At 43.6% G+C, this 22,152-nt stretch overlaps 2 protein-coding genes across 5 annotated transcripts in view; both read left to right on the plus strand.

The window, feature by feature from the left end:
- Positions 1-6,318, plus strand: part of micu3b (mitochondrial calcium uptake family, member 3b) — a 40,319-nt gene extending 34,001 nt beyond the window's left edge. For all 3 annotated transcript variants that reach the window (XM_064973363.1, XM_064973365.1, XM_064973364.1), the window contains one exon: positions 4,719-6,318. The gene's annotated coding sequence lies outside the window, so the exon portion shown is untranslated. The remainder of the gene's footprint in view (positions 1-4,718) is intronic.
- Positions 6,319-7,021: 703 nt separating this feature from the next.
- The window catches only part of zdhhc2 (zinc finger DHHC-type palmitoyltransferase 2), a 28,520-nt gene continuing 13,389 nt past the window's right edge, over positions 7,022-22,152 (plus strand). For both annotated transcript variants that reach the window (XM_064973366.1, XM_064973367.1), the window contains exons 1-3: positions 7,022-7,320; positions 17,541-17,567; positions 21,343-21,437. In XM_064973366.1, the coding sequence (XP_064829438.1) occupies positions 7,194-7,320; positions 17,541-17,567; positions 21,343-21,437 (249 nt within the window). In that variant the 5' untranslated portion in view covers positions 7,022-7,193. The remainder of the gene's footprint in view (positions 7,321-17,540; positions 17,568-21,342; positions 21,438-22,152) is intronic.

A 22,152-nucleotide genomic window follows, 5' to 3' on the forward strand; every position in this document is an offset into this window, starting at 1 on the left:
TTTTAAGTTCCTCGGAATACACATCACAGACAAACTAAATTGGTCCACTCACACAGACAGCATTGTGAAGAAGGCGCAGCAGCGCCTCTTCAACCTCAGGAGGCTGAAGAAATTCGGCTTGTCACCAAAAACACTCACAAACTTCTACAGATGCACAATCGAGAGCATCCTGGCGGGCTGTATCACCGCCTGGTACGGCAACTGCTCCGCCCACAACCGTAAGGCTCTCCAGAGGGTAGTGAGGTCTGCACAACGTATCACCGGGGGCAAACTACCTGCCCTCCAGGACACCTACACCACCCGATGTTACAGGAAGGCCATAAAGATCATCAAGGACAACACCCACCCGAGCCACTGCCTGTTCACCCCGCTATCATCCAGAAGGCGAGGTCAGTACAGGTGCATCAAAGCTGGGACCGAGAGACTGAAAAACAGCTTCTATCTCAAGGCCATCAGACTGTTAAACAGCAACCACTAACATTGAGTGGCTGCTGCCAACACACTGACTCAACTCCAGTCACTTCAATAATGGGAATTGATGGGAAAGGATGTAAAATATATCACTAGCCACTTTAAACAATGCTACCTAATATAATGTTTACATACCCTACATTATTCATCTCATATGTATACGTATATACTGTACTCTATCATCTACTGCATCCTTATGTAATACATGAATCACTAGCCACTTTAACTATGCCACTTTGTTTACATACTCATCTCATATGTATATACTGTACTCGATACCATCTACTGTATCTTGCCTATGCTGCTCTGCACCATCACTCATTCATATCTTTATGTACATATTCTTTATCCCCTTACACTGTGTATAATATATTAGTTTTGGAATTGTTAGTTAGATTACTTGTTGGTTATTACTGCATTGTCGGAACTGGAAGCACAAGCATTTCGCTACACTTGCATTAACATCTGCTAACCATGTGTATGTGACAAATAAAATTTGATTTGATTTGGGATGTAGTATTTTAAGTCAGCTCCTGGTATGTGTTAAAGTTCCACACTAAACTCTTGTCAGCCTCAGCATTGAGTTATACTGTAATATTAAGGCCTGATTAACTGCTACCAGACACCAGCTTAACTCTCCATACATGGGCGGTCCGATTTAAACCCATATGAATGTTTCACAGGAAACAGACCATACTGCTCAAACAACATGATGAAACAACACAAAGCTGGCACTGGGTCCATTTACCGTACAAACTGATCTGCATGTTTTTACATTGGACTAAAAGATAAAAACATCTGGTCTCCAAGTGTATTTTATAGAACATAGTACAGAACATAGCATTCCAAATGGCATCCTATTCCCTTTATAGTGCACTACATTATAGGGCTCTGGTCAAAAGTAGTGCATTATATAGAGAATAGGGTGCCATTTGGGATATAATCATAGAATGCATACATTGTTTTTCAATCTCTGCTATTTGTCTGTAGCCCAATCAGGCATTGTCATGCTGAAACAGGACCTTCCCCAAACTGTTGCCACAAAGTTGGAATCACAAAATCATCTAGAATGCCATTGTATGCTGTAGCGTTAAGATTTCCCTTCACTCGAAGAAAGGGGCCTGGTCCGAACCATGAAAAACAGCCCGATACTATTATTCCTCCTCCACCAAGCTTCACAATTGGCACTATGCATTGGGAGATGTAGGCAAACCCAGTTTCGTCTATCAGACTGCCAGATGGTGAAGCATGACTTATCACTCCAGAGAAGGCAATTCCTCTCCTCCAGAGACCAATGGCGGCAAGTTTTACACATCTCCATGGCATTGCGCATGGTGACCTTAGGTTTGTGTGCAGCTGCTCGCCCATGGAAACCCATTTCATGAAGCTACCGACAAACAGTTTTTGTTTTGACATTGCTTCCAGAGGTAGTTTGGAAGTCGGTAGTGAGTGTTGCAACCGAGGACAGACCCTTTTTTACACGTTACTCTCTTCAGCACTCGGCGGTCCCGTTCTGTGAGCTTATGTGGACTACCACTTCGCGACTGAGCCGTTGTTGCTCCTAGATGTTTCCACTTCACAATAACAGCAGCTCTAGCAGGGTAGAAATTTGACGAACTGACTTGTTGGAAAGGTGGCATCCTATGATGGTGCCACGTTGAAAGTCATTGAGGTCTTCAGTAAGGTCATTCTACTGCCAATGTTTCTCTGGAGATTGCATGGTTGTGTGCTCGATTTGATACACCTGTCAGCAATGGATATGGCTGAAATAGCCAAATCCACTCATTTGAAGGGGTGTCCACATACTTTTGTATAAATAGTGTATGTGCACATTTTAGACCGTTCCTTAAATACAATATACACCAACCAAGGGCACTGGGTCATGCAAAACAAACTTGCCCAATTATGTTGCTATACAACACTAGATTGCTAATGCAATGTGTTGGCCAATGAGAGGCTCTGAAGCCACTATCTTCCATATTGGTACTCCTCAGTAGGAGCAGTTCCTCCATAGAAATTAATGGAATTCTACAGTATTTGAAACTAATTTTTCAAGCACAAAATTACATGCATTTAAGTATTTCTCTCTTGTAATGATGACAGTAACTTTAGCACTCCAGCCAATCTACTTTAAAGCTGAAATCTGCATAAGGGGAAACAGCGCCACTGTTCACCCCAGCACATTTGTTATTGTTTTTGTTTTGTTGATTAAACAGAGGAGAGGAGCATCCAGCATTGTGGTAAAAAAATGTTTCGTACATACTGTCATGACATTTGCCTGGGGTTAGGTTTATGACAGTCATAAATACATCTCCCCCCCCCTTTTTTCCTCTCTCTACCCTACTGATGTTACATTTGCAAAACCCTTGGTTAACATAGAGATTCTGGGAACATCAGAAGGACGGGGGAAATGAACTATATTCTGGTAATCCGACCAATTAAATACATGCGGTGGTACTTAATGAATATGATGTCAGTTCGGTTGTCATCTGAGACATTCTCATCAATGATAAGATGACAAACTCTACAGTGGAAAGTCTACACATCAGAGTTATCGGATTCACATGGAATTGTTGTTCAATTTTAAATGTTTGAATATGAAATTATTTGTGATGGGTTGAAATGTGATTTTTGCTTCTAAAATATGAGATTTGGGTTTTCATAAGGTAGGGCTCTGCTCAATCAGTGGCCCGCCCCTGTGAAGGGACATGGGCTATAAAACTTTTCAAACACGCCCTCCTCTCCCTTCCTATATAAAGCCTTGATGACAATGTAACCTCCTGTTCCGAGGATGTGAGGACGACGGTCCGATATCAGAATGGTTCAGATAATAACTACAGAATGAAGCCAACATCAGCGTGAGCTTTGGTTGCGAATGGTATGAACTTTGAACTCTTATTCACTACAGAAGTGATACCTCCTAGCTGTTGAGTTAGAAACAGCAGATGCAAACAAGGGTTAGGAAGGAACAGACAGAGTATCCCGTCTATCACACAATAACGTTACTACAATGTTTCCAATTGACCACCAGAGACATTCTTCAAAGGTCAAAGGACTCGGTTTGGCAACACGGTCTTCCATCTACCATCAACCTACCGAAGCGCAGCTCAGAGTAAATATTTATTGCATTTTCATTTTAGAATGCATAAGATACTGTATTTACGATAGCACAGCTTTGCCCTTTGTTCCTCAGTCTTCCCGCTCTTTCACTCAAACCCAGCCCCTTTTCTTTTGTGTAACCAGCTGTCATATCTGTTCCGCCCGCAAGAGACGTTTTCGTTTATGACGTAAATTGTAATAAAGTTGATTAATTATGTGTATGTGTAATTCTGTGTGATTAGTTAGGTATTTAGTAAATAAATAATTAAACCCAATTTTCTATTGCTGATTCAACTTGTTAGCAAGGGTTTGTGCAGATAACCAAGAATTTACAACTTTCAGATGAGACTGAATTAAGGTGATGATTAATATTGACTGCTATTGATGTAGAATATTACTAGGTCTTTTAGAGTTTTTTTGGAAGATAACAGCTCTATAAATATTAATTTGTGGTGCCCCGACTCTCTAGTTAATTACATTTACATGATTTGCTCAATCAGGTAATATTAATTATGGAGAAATTATTTTATAGAATAGCATGTCATATCACTTAATCCGGCATAGCCAAAGACACGACAATACTCTGCTGATCTATCGTGCGTGCAATGATGTTCAATGATGTTCAATGATGTGCAATGATGTGTAATGATGTGTAATGATGTTCAATGATGTTTAATGATGTTCAATGATGTTCAGTGATGCTTCATGATGTCTGAGGGGGAAAGGCTGTGTCATTGTTTGAAGTAGCTTCTTTGTTGTTGTAATATCTCAAATGGACGTGACAGTTTCACCATTATGGATTCCAGCTTTAAGAAAATTTTTTTTTGTATAATTTAAAAGTATGCGTCAAGGTGTCTGATACAATATACTACTGTGGGCTAAAACTAATGCTAAAACTAGACATCTAGTGTTTATATACTGTACATCATTGATATGAGATTATGGCCAGGAGTAGTTCCTGAACACCTGATCTGACCAGGAAAAGCTCTGGGCCATCTAGGGATTCTTGAGGTTAGTTTATAATTAACTCAGGAGTACAGATTCTTTCTCCAGTATTTTTATGTTGCCACTGAACAGGTCGATAGTGTTAGATGCTGTGTGTGCTATGTTCCTCAATGTATTCTCTAATAATTATTTCCCTTTTGCAGATCACCAGCTGAATGTCCTGCACTCTCAGTCTGCACCCCCCTCTACCTGGATAGACTTCCCCTGATCCATGAAGATCATTCAAAACAACAGTACAGTTCATTTTGCTATCAATGTGAAGATGAGAGAAGGATAGACTAATGTGTCAGTCTCTGCATAGTCGTCTAAAAAGTAGAAATGAAATGAAATAGGATTCTCCCCACCTAGGCCTAGTTGGATGCTACTCGGGGTGTTTTCAAGTTGAGATTGATGTGAGAAGGAGGATTTCTCTGACAAAGGATTTCTCTGATGACCCTAAGAGTAAGCCATTTTAAATACCGGAAGTCTTAAGCTTGTTGTTCAGCTTTCAGTCTGAAATCAACAATATGTAGTACTGTGATGTTAAGTTGCATTGATGGTATTTTATTTTTCTACCAGATTGTTTAAAAAAACTGAAATCAGGGGAATTCTATGAATCAGGACTGGTGAAACACCTTCCTGGTCTTCTACAAGTCACACGAGCTGATCGGGTCACTGGAAACTCCAACCTATTGTTGCAACATATTTATTCACCCAGGGTGAATATATTATTGATTCATCATTCACCATTTTACTGCATTAATTTGTTATTAATTTGTTTGTTTATCACTGTAAGTCTTTGAAAAGGAAAAACCCATTTGGTTGTTTTGTGGCTGGCAGGCTGTAGCTCTGACAGTGTGTGTAGTATTGTTCAGTGTGGTTCCCTCCCAGTCCTAAACCTGCTAATCTGCCTCTATGCATTGCTGACATACTTTCTCCAAGCCTGTCTGCAGCCCACTGCACAGATCAGCTTACGCAGGGGAGTACAGCCTCCCTCTTGTGTTCTGTTCACACGGCTGCCTTCTGCAGCTCATTCTCAAATAACTCAGAGCCAGCTAGCTAACACCTTTCAAATTGGGGTTTTATCTCTGGGGTTCATTGTGTAAATAGAGGCAGCTAACTCTGTTAATAATTATTATAATCAAGAGTTTACTCTGATGTAATGGAGAAATTCAGTGTGTATATTAACTATACACACTATTCATACTAGGCTTATTCAGACTACTGACAGGGATTCTATACAATGAGGACTGTATGAATTTGTGGTGATTGTTTTTACTAAAGGCAAGATATAATATTTAAATAACATGAGATTACTGTTCAGAGGCGTACCAACGTTTATTTCCCAATGGGTTACCCAGGAAAATCTTATTCTACTGTGTACCATCATGACATATATATTTTAAAATGTCAAATATAGTGTATATGCATTTCAGTGATGTTTTCTAGAGACTGTAGTTCTGGTCTGATGTGGTGGATTTCCTGCTTGAATAGAGACTTGGGTCTACATTAAATCTGTATCACAGAAATTCGGCGTTACAGCGTGGTTGGAATTTAAGGCAATGTTCCTGTATTAGCAGAGACTGCATTCATTGTAAACGCTGCAGATGTCGGCTCAATGGGACATGGCCTTTACGTGTTTAGCATGCTATCTGCAATGCTCCAGCGAAACAGATTGAACATAGCCCTTGGTTTGATAGTTCCAATGTCTAACAATATTATCTTGTATGTTACATATTAAATCAAATAAATGGATTTGTATGATTCGCCTACTTCTTTGCATGGTAAAACATAATACATTAGTCATGTGAATATCCTACATCTCCTCTTCGTTTACCTCTTTTGAATGATGTTTGGAAGTCATGTGAATGACAGCTCTTCCTACAGAACTTTGTTCAGATGATCAAATGGATTACACAGGCTGTTACATTGACTTGGTAAATAAAGATGTTAAGAACAATCAATAGCTTTGTGTCATTTTTGTTCTGGATTTCACACACGCACACACACGAACAACCCCTGACCTCAAAGGAAATATTTGGTTGGTGTTTTCACACAAGTCAGCTAATTACCAGCTGACTGTGTCACACATTCCTCAGACATTTGAAACAGAGTGGCTATATATTATTACCAGCATATGCACGGACAGCCCTGTTTTACTTATTGACATAAAAATACAATCAAATAAGCCTATTCTACAAAAAGGCACATTTAATGAAGCATAAGGTCTGGTAATTGTTTTCTCCATCATTTAATGTAGGCCTACTTTCACCAAGGTTCGATCTATGGCAAGACAACATTAAAAACAACTTAAATGGTGATTAACATTCGCTTCTCTGCATCAATGGTCAGAGGGTCAATTGGATCATTCCAAAGAATAAAAATGTATTTGCAGCATCCTACGAACGTCATGGCAACTTGGTGAAAAGGGGTGGTGCTGACTATTTTGCAGCGCAGAGAGGAACGAGAGACGTCGCGCTGCCGCGCTCTGCGAAACGAGGTGGAGGCAGCAGAACATAAGTGCTTCGTCCTGGCTGTCGATCATACGCGATTTACAGGCAGTAATGAAGTGACAGACACAGACAGAAGGAACAGACAGACAAAAACTTAATGTCAAACAAATGGTGTCTAAATAGAATATGGCGCCGTCGGGCTCGCGTAGTATCAAACGGAGCTGTCAGACAGTTTTGTATTGGATTCCAGTTATTTTTATCACCCTCATAGTGGCTTGGTCTTACTACGCGTATGTTGTACAGCTCTGCATAGGTAAGGATAACTCTACTGTCGGCACAGTATGGGTTTTAACGCTTATAGGATGCTGTGGATGCCTTGCAGTGCCCTTATAACCGATGTGACCATGTGTTTTTCCCTGCTCCTGTGCTGCGTCTCATTTCAGCATTCACTCATTTTGGTCCTGTCTGATTTTAGATGCAGAACTATTCGTTTATGCAGGTGCTTGTAGTTGACAGTACCAATTTGTATCATAATTACAAAGACAGTTATTCTGGACATTTGTTCATGAATATGTTGGTTTATGGAAGTCTCCCATAAAAACTGTTGAGTCACTGCTATAACTGAAATAGATGACATTAGTTGCACATGTGTTAAACAATATGGGGAGCATATACTGTATAATCATAATAAATGAATGACAGTAGAAATGTAAATATTGGTTGTTTATATATGGGCTGAGTTTTGTATTATTCAATAATATTGGCAATGTGTTTGATTATCTCAAAGAATCTCTCATATATGTATAGTCATTTATTATAATCCAAACAACTATACAAAAAACAATCCCTAAGGAAATTGAAGGATGTATATCAACTTGTAGTGTGTCTGTAAAACATCCAAGTTTTGGTCCGCTTTTAAATTTTTATGACCATGAAAATTCAACCCCCCTCCATTTGAGTTCCTCTCCAGGGCAAAAATCCCCTCACAAGGATGGGTTTAAAGATTGACGGCCTGGACCAGAGCCATATATATATATATATGTGACTTTACTATCCTGTGCCTGTATGGAGGGATTATGTGTACTTACTACTACTTCATACAGCTCTGACAACATTCCTTACATGTGTTCATGTGTCGCATATTCACCACAACACTTTGACGTGATCAGCACTTGATTTACACGTGTAGTCTAAGGGCCCTGGTCAAAAGTAGTCCCCTATAGGGTGCCATTTCAGACATTTAGCTCCCCCTCCCATAGCTTTCAAGGCTGTTTTTTAGACTGCCAATGTTACATTTGGTTAAATTATAGTGTAAAAGAGCATAATATTACACAACATATGAATTGGCCTGAATAGGGATACTGATTCCTGAGGTGAGGAGCTCTGTGTGTGTCAGAATAAACCAGGGCCAAACCACTCCTTGCTCTATTTGGCAGTATGTCAGGTCTCCATCTCCTCTGCAAATGGACTCCGCATTTACCAAGAAGCATCACACGCAAACTAGTCTGGATTCAAAGAGCAGTGGTTGCGAAGTATCGTTTTTGAATGTTGCTATGCTTGTACTATCATCAGTCTATTGTCCAATCAATTCCTTTTCTGTTAGGACACACACATTGTTTTTAGTTTAGTCTTTTGGATTTAACAACAACCATGTCATGACTTTGAGCTAATATTTCACAAATGGTTGACCAACTCCCTTACCAAAATGTCTGACCTTTATCCCATTTTAAGAAGGTTAATTTCCATTCTAGTACTCTAATTCCTAATTCTATGATCTCAGGTGAGAGTGTTGCTGTCATCACTTTGAGTTCCCCTCCCAGCCAGCCCAGTCATCAGCCCAGTCAGGTTGACCCTCCCAGCCAGCCCAGTCATCAGCCCAGTTAGGTTGACCCTCCCAGCCAGCCCAGTCATCAGCCCAGTCAGGTTGACCCTCCCAGCCAGCCCAGTCACCAGCCCAGTCAGGCTGACCCTTACAGCCAGCCCAGTCATCATCGCAGTCAGGTTGACCCTCCCAGCCAGCCCAGTCAGGTTGATCCTCCCAGCCAGCCCAGTCATCATCCCAGCCAGGTTGACCCTCCCAGCCAGCCCAGGCATCATCCCAGCCAGGTTGATCCTCCCAGCCAGCCCAGTCATTATCCCAGTCAGGTTGACCCTCCCAGCCAGCCCAGTCATCAGTCCAGTTTTGACCCTCCCAGCCAGCCCAGTCATTATCCCAGTCAGGTTGACCCTCCCAGCCAGCCCAGTCATCAGCCCAGCCAGGTTGACCCTCCCAGCCAGCCCAGTCATTATCCCAGTCAGGTTGACCCTCCCAGCCAGCCCAGTCATTATCCCAGTCAGGTTGACCCTCCCAGCCAGCCCAGTCATCATCCCAGTCAGGTTGACCCTCCCAGCCAGCCCAGTCATCATCGCAGTCAGGTTGACCCTCCCAGCCAGCCCAGTCATCATCCCAGTCAGGTTGACCCTCCCAGCCAGCCCAATCATTATCCCAGTCAGGTTGACCCTCCCAGCCAGCCCAGTCATCAGCCCAGCCAGGTTGACCCTCCCAGCCAGCCCAGTCATCATCGCAGTCAGGTTGACCCTCCCAGCCAGCCCAGCCAGGTTGATCCTCCCAGCCAGCCCAGGCATCATCCCAGTCAGATTGACCCTCCCAGCCAGCCCAGTCATCATCCCAGTCAGGTTGACCCTCCCAGCCAGCCCAGTCATCATCCCAGTCAGGTTGATCCTCCCAGCCAGCCCAGGCATCATCCCAGTCAGGTTGACCCTCCCAGCCAGCCCAGTCATCATCCCAGTCAGGTTGATCCTCCCAGCCAGCCCAGTCATTATCCCAGTCAGGTTGACCCTCCCAGCCAGCCCAGTCAGGTTGATCCTCCCAGCCAGCCCAGTCATTATCCCAGTCAGGTTGACCCTCCCAGCCAGCCCAGTCATTATCCCAGTCAGGTTGACCCTCCCAGCCAGCCCAGTCATCAGCCCAGTTTTGACCCTCCCAGCCAGCCCAGTCATTATCCCAGTCAGGTTGACCCTCCCAGCCAGCCCAGTCATCAGCCCAGCCAGGTTGACCCTCCCAGCCAGCCCAGTCATTATCCCAGTCAGGTTGACCCTCCCAGCCAGCCCAGTCAGGTTGACCCTCCCAGCCAGCCCAGTCATTATCCCAGTCAGGTTGACCCTCCCAGCCAGCCCAGTCAGGTTGACCAGCCAGCCCAGTCATTATCCCAGTCAGGTTGACCCTCCCAGCCAGCCCAGTCAGGTTGACCCTCCCAGCCAGCCCAGTCATTATCCCAGTCAGGTTGACCCTCCCAACCAGCCCAGTCAGGTTGACCCTCCCAGCCAGCCCAGTCATTATCCCAGTCAGGTTGACCCTCCCAGCCAGCCCAGTCATCAGCCCAGTTTTGACCCTCCCAGCCAGCCCAGTCATTATCCCAGTCAGGTTGACCCTCCCAGCCAGCCCAGTCATCAGCCCAGCCAGGTTGACCCTCCCAGCCAGCCCAGTCAGGTTGACCCTCCCTGACTCTAGAGACACACCTCCTGTTTCCTTCCTGCTGTTCTAAACACTATCTAAAACAGGTAAACCTTCCCCGTTTGTCTTAGAACACAATATTATGGCCAGTAACAGAGTCAACCACTTTTTCAAAACCCTTCTCTACCCCAGAGGTAAGAAAGACTGAAAATCTCTGACCGGCCCTATAGAGTTATTCCTACCTATGTGGCCTGAACAAGAAACACAGGGGCTCAAGTAAAGTTATCAGCGGATGTTATTATCTGTTATTATCAATGCTTTTAGCGCATACAACTAATATGATAGTTTGATATTTGCATTGACTGTAAAATTACTTTTTTATATATATTTGTAGTTTTCTTCTATCTGCAATGAAACCAGTAAGATATGACTAGAAGTGTTGTGTTGTTGCCTGCGGCCAGCATGTGGTGTGATGAGGTCTAGAGATAACTGTTGGAGGGTATCGTCAGCTGATCCCTTTGTTAATCCCATTGTCTGACTCGCATGCAATCTCTGTCTGACCCAGATTTCCTTAAAATTATCTTTAATAAATGGCAGCAGGTTCTTTAAAGTTGACAAAATGTTAGTCACATATCTGTGACAGTGGAGGCTCATCAGAGGAGGAAGGGGAGGACCATCCTCCTCAGTGAATTTCATAAAGATAAGAATAGTGAAACATTAAATAAGTTATCCTTTTTTAGATACAACTATACTAAATATATTCACATCAACAAATAATTTATTAAAACACACTGTTTTGCAATGAAGGTCTACAGTAGTTTCCGTCCTCCTCTGGGTACATTGACTTCAATATAAAACCAAGGAGGCTCATGGTTCTCACCCCCTTCTATAGACATACACAATAATTCTGACAACTTCTGGAGGATTTCCTCCAACCTATTAGAGCTCTTGCAGCATGAACTGACATGTTGTCCACCCAATCAAAGTATCAGATAATCAATCTACACTACATGACCAAAAGTATGTGGAAACCTGCCTGTCGAAAATATTGTTCCAAAATCATGGGTATTAATATGGAGTTGGTCCCCCCTTTGCTGCTACAATAGCCCCCACTCTTCTGGGAAGGCTTTCCACTAGATGTTGGAACATTGCAGCGGGGACTTGCTTCCATTCAGCCACAAGAGCATTAGTGAGGTTGGGCGATTAGGCCTGGCTAGCAGTTGGCATTGCAATTCATCACAAAGGTGTTCGATGGGGTTGAGGTCAGGGCTCTGTGGAGGCCAGTCAATTTCTTCCACACTGGTCTCGACAAACCATTTCTGCATGGACCTCACTTTGTGTACGGGGGCAGGAAAGGGCCTTCCCTAAACTGTTGCCACAAAGTTGGAAGAATCATGTAGAATGTCATTCTATACTGTAGCATTAAGATTCCCCTTTACTAAGGCGGGCCTAGCCCAAACCATGAAAAACAGCCCCAGACCATTATTCCTCCTCTACCAAACTTTACAGTTGGCACTATTCATTCGGGCAGGTGGTGTTCTCCTGGCATCCGCCAAATACAGAATCCTCCATTGGACAGCCAGAGAATGCATTTCCACTGCTCCAGAGTCCAATGGCGGTGAGCTTTACACCACTCCAGCCGACACTTGGCAATGCACATGGTGATCAATTCTTGTTCTGACGTTGCTTTCAGAGGCAGTTTGGAACTCGATAGTGAGTGTTCCAACTGAGGACAGACGATTTTTAAGCGATACGCGCTTCAGCACTCGGTGGTCCTGTCCTGTGAGACTTCGTGACCTACCACTTCTTAGCTGAGCCGTTGTTGCTCCTAGGCATTTCCACTTCAGAATAACAGCACTTACAGTTGACCAGGGCAGCTCTAGCAGGGCAGAAATTTGACGATCTGACTTGTTTGGAAGGTGGCATCCTATGATGGTGCCATGTTGAAAGTCACTGAGCTCTTCACCATTCTATTGCCAATGTTTGTCTAAGGAGTTTGTATGGCTGTGTACTCAATTTTATACACCTCCCAGCAACGGGTGTGGCTGAAATAGCCGAATCCACCCATTTTAAGTGGTGTCCACATACTTTTGTATATATAGTGTAGTACTGATAGCATAAACTACAGCTAGCTAGCACTACAGTGCATAAAATGTGGGGAGTAGTTGACTCAAAGAGAGAGAAAGACAATAGTTTAATAGTTTTGAACAACTTAATTTATTCCTAAATTAAGGAGAAGCAAAAGAGAGAGAGAGACAGATTGAGATTTAGTTGTATTTTTTTTTTTTACTTTCACTTAGCTAGTGAATGTAGCGAGCTAGTTTAACCTACTCAAACACCTGACTCAAACAGAGAGGGATGCTATGTTAGCTAGCTATGGCTATCCAGCACTGGATGGATGAGAGACAGCTAGTTCACATGTGAAGTCCTTGTGTTGCAGACCTGGGCTCTGTTGCAATAGCAGGATGCACGCACGCAACGCACGCACACGCACACAGAGCCAGTTTCAGTTGCTCAGGTCACCGTTCCTCGGGTCTGACTGTATGTTGTGCAGACTGCAGTGTGCTCTGAGCCTGTGTGCGGATGGAATTTAAGGATTTTGGGCACTGGCCAGCCAGCCTAGTAGACTACCATTTTTACTAGCCCTGGTCAAAAATCTGTGCCATGCGATATTTGAAAAGACAACATTTCTCTAGGCGGCAGGCTAGTTTGGTACGTTTTCTACTAGCCCGGTTGAACAGTACTAGCCTCAGGCTAGCTTGCTAGCTTAATATCCATCCCTGGGTGTGCTCCTTCAAGGGGTTTTTGAAACTGGAAGGAACAAGGATGATTAGCCCTTGGGGAACTATGTGTTGGGTATTTATTTTATTAGTTATGTGTAGGATGCTGTGTCTCAATTAGGGAGCTGGTCCTGTCTTTTCGGGGCTGTTCATATTGTTTTTTAGGTGTGTGTTAATGCTGTTGATGTGTATTAGGTGTGTGTTAATGCTGTTGATGTGTATTAGGTGTGTGTTAATGCTGTTGATGTGTATTAGGTGTGTGTTAATGCTGTTGATGTGTATTAGGTGTGTGTTAATGCTGTTGATGTGTATTAGGTGTGTGTTAATGCTGTTGATGTGTATTAGGTGTGTGTTAATGCTGTTGATGTGTATTAGGTGTGTGTTAATGCTGTTGATGTGTATTAGGTGTATGTTAATGCTGTTGATGTGTATTAGGTGTGTGTTAATGCTGTTGATGTGTATTAGGTGTGTACTGGTGCTGTTGATGTGTATTAGGTGTGTGTTAATGCTGTTGATGTGTATTAGGTGTATGTTAATGCTGTTGATGTGTATTAGGTGTATGTTAATGCTGTTGATGTGTATTAGGTGTGTGTTAATGCTGTTGATGTGTATTAGGTGTATGTTAATGCTGTTGATGTGTATTAGGTGTGTGTTAATGCTGTTGATGTGTATTAGGTGTGTACTGGTGCTGTTGGTGTGTATTAGGTGTGTGTTAATGCTGTTGATGTGTATTAGGTGTGTGTTAATGCTGTTGATGTGTATTAGGTGTGTACTGGTGCTGTTGGTGTGTATTAAGCGGGGGTTGGAACCTACATTATTTTCGTTCTAAACAGAACCTTTTTTGTTGTTGTTGTTACTTTCCACTCCACCAATCATGCTGTGCGGATAGCAATGAGGATTGAGCTAATTGCTATGAAGTGGGCAAGCTGTAGCTCAGTGAGTTGTTTACATGTGATGGAAAGACACGTGCGAGATGCAACTGACATTTTGCGGGTGGGGAGAGAATGAGAAAGCAGGTCCAGCTACAAGATGACATACCTGAGGTGACATTTTAAATCCATGGGTGGGCACAACTAATATTGCTTTAGAGCCCTAATAAAATAAGGCAGATTGGTCCTACTGCCTTTGAAATGTACAAAATTGTATTTGAAATGTAGCCTTACACATCAACAACCATTGTTTTGTATAATGGCACAAGAAAGATATGCGTATACATGCAAGTGTATACAAAATGCAGCCGTAGCTGCAGTAGGCCTACACATAAAGCCATAGCTGCCGAAGGCCTAGACATACAGCCGTAGCTGCCGTAGGCCTACACATAATACAAAATGCAGCCATAGGCCTAGACATAATACAAATTGCAGCCGTAGTTGCCGTAGGCCTACACATAATACAAAATGCAGCCATAGGCCTAGACATAATACAAATTGCAGCCGTAGCTGCCGTAGGCCTACACATAAAGCCATAGCTGCCGAAGGCCTAGACATACAGCCGTAGCTGCCGTAGGCCTACACATAATACAAAATGCAGCCGTAGATGCCGTAGGCCTACACATAATACAAAATGCAGCCATAGCTGCCGTAGGCCTACACATACAGCCGTAGCTGCAGTAGGCCTACACATCATTTGCGCCTACCAACAGGATGAGCACCGCTAGGGTATCAAAGATTCTTACAGACTTCGCTTAAACTTTTCTGTTGAATTTGTGATTCTACGCAATGAGCGTAACCTACAGTCAGGCAAGATGCCACTTCTCCAGGTGCACAATATTTTCTGTGGGAGAGTTTCAGAAAATAGGGCTGTGAGACACGGGCTTAATCGTAGACACATGGAATGTAGGGTGAATACGGAGAGTACAGGGTAACAAAAGACGAACAGCAGTGGAACTAAGGACTCTAGAGATTGGGAAAGGGCCAATGAAATGAGTGGAAAGTTTGCGGGACTTCACACGAAGGGGCAGGTCCCGTGTGGATAGCCGTACCCTCTGCCCAATGCAATAGCGAGGAGCTGGAGTCCGGCGGCGATCCACATGTCGACTATACCTGGAGTTGGTCTTGAGATGCGCCGCCCGGTCTCTTTTCCAGGTACGCCGACAGTGGCGGAAGAACATCTGGGCCGAGGGTATGTTGACAACTGTTGACCCAAACCAGTTGTCGGCTCCAGGTAGTAGGGTTGGTCGAGACAAGGCATCTTAAGGTTGTGTCCAGGTCTTGGTTTGCCCACTCCGACTGGCCGTTGGATTGGGGATGGAATCCAGAGAACAGGCTGGCCGATGACCCAATAAGGGTGCAGAACGCCTTCCAGAACTGAGACGAGAACTGAGGAATCCAGTCGGAGACCATGTCCACCGGGAGTCCGTGGATCCTGAAGACGTGCTGCAACATTAGCTGGGCCGTCTCTTTGGCAGAGGGTAGTTTGGGGAGAGGGATGAAATGGGTGGCCTTGGAAAACCAATCCACTACCGTCAGAATGATGGTGAGCCCAGTGACAAAGTCCAGGGAGATATGGGACCAGGGACGATGAGGGACAGGTAGTGGCTGGAGGAGGCCGGAAGGGGCTTGCCGTGGAGTCTTATTCTGAGCAAAAACGGTGCATGCGGCAACGAAGGCAGATGCATCAGGAACCATTGTGGGCCACCAGAAACGTTGTCGGAATGAGCCCATTCCAGGACCCGGGACCGGACTGATTTAGGGACGAACAACAAGTTAGCCGGGCCACCTCCAGGGGCATGCTGGGAACGTTGTGCCTTGCATACCAGCGTCTCAATACCCCAGCCCACAGCAGCCGCAAGGCATGAGGTAGGGAGGATGGTCTCCGAGTCAGAGGATGTGGCAGCGGGACTGTACAGGTGAGAGAGGGCATCAGGTTTAACATTCTTGGACCCTGGGCGATGGGAAATGGTGAAGTTCAACCTGGTGTATAACAGAGCCCACCGGGCCTGCCTGGAGTTAAGGCTCTTGGCTGTGCGGAGATATTCGAAATTCTTGTGGTCGGTCCAAACCAAAAACGGATGTTCTGCTCCCTCCAGCCAGTCTCCACTCCTCCAGTGCCATCTTGACCGCCAGGAGTTCTCGGTTACCCACGTCATAGTTTCTTTCTGCAGAGTTGAGATGATGGGACAGGAAGGAACAGGGATGGAGCTTTTGGTCCTGGACAGATCGCTGAGAATGGATAGCCCCCACTTCAACGTCAGAAGCATCGACCTCAACCACAAACTGACGGGACGGGTCCGGATGGATGAGTATGGGGGCTGTAATGAACCGACACTTCAGGTCCACAAAGGATCTGTCAAAAGCTGGGGACCATGTGAACGGTAATTTCTGAATCCAGCTTTTAAGGTCATTAGGCTACTAGACTATGCTTCGGAGGGGGGAGGGGCAGGTTGCCTAAACATGCACACACGCTGACAAGATTTTCAGCTTGCAGGCAGACACTGGAAGAAGTTTCTGATTGACAGAGGGAGAGCTTTGCATAGGTGTTTTTTGACTTGCAGGACTGGAAAAAATTGCCCGGGAACGTAAAATAATGTTGATAACCGGTTCCCATGCTTTGAAAATAAAGGCTATAGATCACTTTCGTTCCCAGTTCTGATTCTATTCCTTTAAATATTTATTAATTTTCCGGTTTTTGGTTCTGTTCCCTGAACCGGTTCCAACCCCTGGTATTAGTTGTGTCTTGGTGCTATTCGTGTGTATAGGTGTATTAGTAGGTGTGTGAAGTAGGGTGCTACTCATTTATATTAGCTGAGCTGAATCAGTGTGTTGAGGATTGGGGTGCTGATCCTGTCATGTGGTCAGCTGCTTTGTCTCAGGCCTGCCCTGCCGCAGGTGGAGCAGCTGCCAGTCAGCATTCACTCCAGACTGCACCAGGCACGATGCTACTGTTGTTGCCACTGCTTTTGTGTTAATGCACAGCAATGCTTTACTATATCAAAAGGTAAAAGAAGGAGAGTAATTTATGATTGGATCAGGTCGTGATTATGTTTCTGTAAGTTGTGGGAGTTTGATGTGTCAGATGGCACTTATAGGGATTCAGTGCACTTGCTGGATGTCTGCATCATCCTCAGTTTATTTATCGTTATTAAACGGTAATTTGTGTGCCAAGGATATTGATGCCAAGTACACCAAGGAGAAAATAATCCTTTGTTTTCAGCACAATCTACACATTATGATGAAACATTATACTGAAGAGGGATGCTGCTGAAAATGTTCAAAGCATTTATTTCCATGTCTTTATTTGTCCATAATACAGCAAACAACACAGAGACATGACTGCACATTTCTCATCTTCTCTTTTCAGAATCGATCGACAACATTGGACAGAAGAGTAAGTTCCTGACCCATATATATTCTTATACAGTATAATGAACATTAATACCTGCCAGTAGCAGTATGATAGGGGAGAGTGGGGCAAGTTGAGACAAAGGGGTAAGTTGAGCCACCTTTATGTCTAGGAAACCATACACAACATTAATAATTTGACCAAATATTTAAGAAGAGGTCCTCATTGCATGCAGTCTGTGAAGGAAGAAACCACATGGGAAAAGTGGTAAGCAAGTTAGGTCCAAAAAACAGATTTTCACCACGTCAAAATTAATTTATTGGGTTAGATGTTTCATGATGCTTGTATCTAAACCAATATAGATAATTTAAAGATTGTTCTTTATATCAGTTGGGGTCTCTATAAGCTTCAATATGAGGTCATAAACCAAGTATGAACGTGCATCCATATATTTTGTGGGCTAATATAGTCCAAACGTTTTCCTTGGGGTAGGTTGAGCAAATGGCCATGGGGTAAGTTGAGCCAATGGTAAAGACAATGGCAAGTTGAGCAGATGGAGGTGTTTTCTTCCCAGGCATAATGCAAGGCATTATCGCTGGGATATGAGGTAACAACAGGGCCTGGCCTATGTTAAGTGTGTATTAGGTGTTAAGCCTGTGTTAAAAGATGCTTAAAATGATTAAAACACAAAAATATCAAATTAAATGTTATTTGCCACATATGCCGAATACCGCAAAATGCTTACTTTACAAGCCCTTAACCAACAATGCAGTTTAAAGAGAAATAAGATTGAAGAAAATATTTACTAATTAAATTAAACTAAAGTAAAAAATAAATAATAATAATGAAGTAACACAATAAAATAACAATAACGAGGCTATATACAGGGGGTACTGGTACAGAGTCAATGTGGAGGCTATATACAGGGGTACTGGTACAGAGTCAATGTGGAGGCTATATACAGGGGGTACTGGTACAGAGTCAATGTGGATGCTATATACAGGGGGTACTGGTACAGAGTCAATGTGGAGGCTATATACAGGGGGTACTGGTACAGAGTCAATGTGGAGGCTATATACAGGGGGTACTGGTACAGAGTCAATGTGGAGGCTATATACAGGGGGTACTGGTACAGAGTCAATGTGGATGCTATATACAGGGGGTACTGGTACAGAGTCAATGTGGAGGCTATATACAGGGGGTACCGGTACCAAGTTAATGTGGAGGCTATATACAGGGGGTACCAAGTTAATGTGCAGGTTAGTCGATGGTAATTGAGGTATGTACATGTAGGCTGGGGTAAAGTGACTATGCATAGATAATTAACACTGAGTAGCAGCAGTGTAAAAAATAAATAAATGGGGGGGGGGGGTCAATGCAAATAGTCTTGGGGGTAGAAGCTGTTAAGGAGCCTTTTGGACCTAGACTTGGTGCTCCGGTCACACTTGCTGTGCGATAGCAGAGAGAACAGTCTATGACCAGGGTGGCTGAAGCTTGGCCCCAGTGATGTACAGGGTTTGATGCTAACCAGTTTCCATACCAGGTGGTGATGCAACCAGTCAGGATGCTCTCGATGGTGCAACTGTATAACGTTTTGATGATCTGAGGACCCATGCCAAATCTTTTCAGTCTCCTGAGGAGGAATAGGCGTTGTCATGCCCTCTTCACGACTGTTTTGGTGTGTTTGGACCATGATAGTTTATTGGTGATGTGGACACAAAGGAACTCTGCTCCACTACAGCCCTGTCGTGGGAATGGGGGGTGACTGTGTTTGAGTTTAATTGTGTTTAGGAAATAAAAATAGATATGGTTTTAAAAAGGTAGTGGTAATATTTAATTCAGTACAGAATTGTGTAGGCAGCTTAACTTACACTGTCTCGCGGGTCAACTTACCTCATACCCAGAGTAAGTTGTCCCAAGATGCCACTTTTAATGGACTACCTATGTTTTCAAAACTGTAATGTTTACATGAATTCTGATTATTTCAAGGGATACGCAACATCCTGAAATATATGTAGATATCTTTGTTAGAAATACTATATTTCCCTTGACAGAGTGATGCTGAATGTAAAAATGTCTCAACTTACCCCACTCTCCCCTATGATGAACACATACCTGACAGTAGTAGTGTGATATGAGGAACACTGATACCATGCCAGATGAATAACCCAGAGTTTGAGGCTTATCTATGGGCAGTCATGAGCCAACGGTATCCATTAGTAAGACTTCCATGATATTAGTACCATTGTGGGGAGAGGAAGTATGTCTCTTAAAGGGTTTGTCAAAGAACTCATAAATGTCTGTTTCCTCTGTCAGGCCTGAATCAGTTATCTACACAGTCAGAGTCAGGAAAGGCAAGACACCCAGGATGTTGCATGATGGGTCTGGGAGTACGCAGTTAGAAACAGTTGAATATTTTTTTATTTATTTAACCTTTATTTAACCAGATAGGCTAGTTGAGAACAAGTTCTCATTTGCAACTGCGACCTGGCCAAGATAAAGCAAAGCAGTGTGACACAGACAACAACACAGAGTTACATATGGAGTAAACAAACAAGCCAATTACACAAACAAGTCAATTGCACAGTAGAGAAAGGAAAATCTAAATACAGTGTGTGCAAAAGGCATGAGGTGGTAGGCAATAAATAAGCCATAGGAGCGAATAATTACAATTTAACAGATTAACACTGGAGTAATAAATGAGCAGATGATGATGTGCAAGTAGAGATACTGGTGTGCAAAATAGCAGAAAAGTAAATAAAATAAAAACAGTATGGGGATGAGGTAGGTAGATTGGGTGGGCTATTTACAGATGGACTATGAGCAGCTGCAGCGATCGGTTAGCTGCTCAGATAGTTGATGTTTAAAGTTGGCAAGGGAAATAAAAGTCTCCAACTTCAGCGATTTTTGCAATTCGTTCTTGTCACTGGCAGCAGAGAACTGGAAGGAAAGGCGGCCAAATTAGGTGTTGGCTTTGGGGATGATCAGTGAGATATACCTGCTGGAACATGTGCTACAGGTGTATGTTGTTATCGTGACCAGTGAACTGAGATAAGGCGTAGCTTTACCTAGCATAGACTTATAGATGACCTGGAACCAGTGGGTCTGGCGACGAATATGTAGCGAGGGCCAGCCGACTAGAGCATACAGGTCGCAGTGGTGGTTGGTATAAGTTGATTTGGTAACAAAATGGATGGCACTGTGATAGACTGCATCCAGTTTGCTGAGTAGTGTTGGAAGCTATTTTGTAGATGACATCGCCGAAGTCGAGGATCGGTAGGATAGTCAGTTTTACTAGGGTAAGTTTGGCGGCATGAGTGAAGGAGGCTTTGTTGCGAAATAGAAAGCCGATTCTAGATTTGATTTTGGATTGGAGATATTTAATATGAGTCTGGAAGGAGAGTTGACAGTCTAGCCAGACACCTAGGTATTTATAAACACATATTATCTATGCATAGTCCACATAATATGATTTTCTGCAAGTCCCTTATCTACACAGGCTGGGACCCAATAGAGACATTCACTGTAGCTAGTCTAATCATCACTACAAGTTTCATCATAGCAGAATAAAAAAATCATAGCTCTGCCAGAGCCTTATCTAAGGGCAGTTAGTCAGGAGGTCGCAAAGTCAGGCTGTCCCAAAGCCTTGACACGTTCTCCTTTGGTGGTTCTTAAGACAACTGTGCTCTGTTCAATGTCAAATGTGCTCTGTCCAACTATTGACTTTAAGTTCATGGTAAACAGGGAATCTTTCAGAGATCTAGCCTCTAGCAGACAGATTACTTGGCGCACAGTGAGCTGTATGTCTTTCTATTTCCAGTTGTTTATCTGCTGGCCTATCATGTTGTCTTCATCTTGTTTACCTGGGCCTACTGGCAGACCATCTTCACCAAGCCCATGAACCCCCTGAAAGAGGTGAGTGTGTGTGTGTGTGTGTGTGTGTGTGTGTGTGTGTGTGTGTGTGTGTGTGTGTGTGTGTGTGTGTGTGTGTGTGTGTGTGTGTGTGTGTGTGTGTGTGTGTGTGTGTGTGTGTGTGTGTGTATTTGATCAAATAGGCTAGTCTGGATGAGGTACAGGGAGAGGTACAGAACTAGGCTAGTCTGGATGATGAGGTGCAGGGAGAGGTACAGAACTAGGCTAGTCTGGATGATGAGGTACAGAGAGAGGTACAGAACTAGGCTCCAGTCTCTACTGCTATTTAAAATTATATTGAGAGTGATATTTACAGTGATATTCCATTCTTTGCCGACTGCCTGAATGAGCAATCGATTATCTCTGCTCCTGCCCACTCAGATTCAGCGCTTGTTGTTGTTGAATCCATGCGTTTTAGACGACACTCAAAAATTCTCCTTCCAGTACTGATTGCTCTGGTTCATTCAAGGGGCGATAGCTTAACATTCAGGTCACTCAATAACAATGTTTTCCTTCATACTGTAAGGTGTATTTGTTAGATGATTCAGTGGGTGGAGATATCTGTGGCACCGGGCACATGGTGTTTGTTATTGTTGACGTTATTAGTCCTCAGCCTTCAATCATAAAACGCCTGAGTGCCTCAATGTAATAATGGAGCAGCGCTGCTGTGGCTCTGCAAACAATCTAGCTGCTCAGAAGGAAAGGGCAAAGATAGAAG

This window comes from Oncorhynchus masou, chromosome 9 (assembly GCF_036934945.1).
Source record: "Oncorhynchus masou masou isolate Uvic2021 chromosome 9, UVic_Omas_1.1, whole genome shotgun sequence".
NCBI lineage: Eukaryota > Metazoa > Chordata > Actinopteri > Salmoniformes > Salmonidae > Oncorhynchus > Oncorhynchus masou.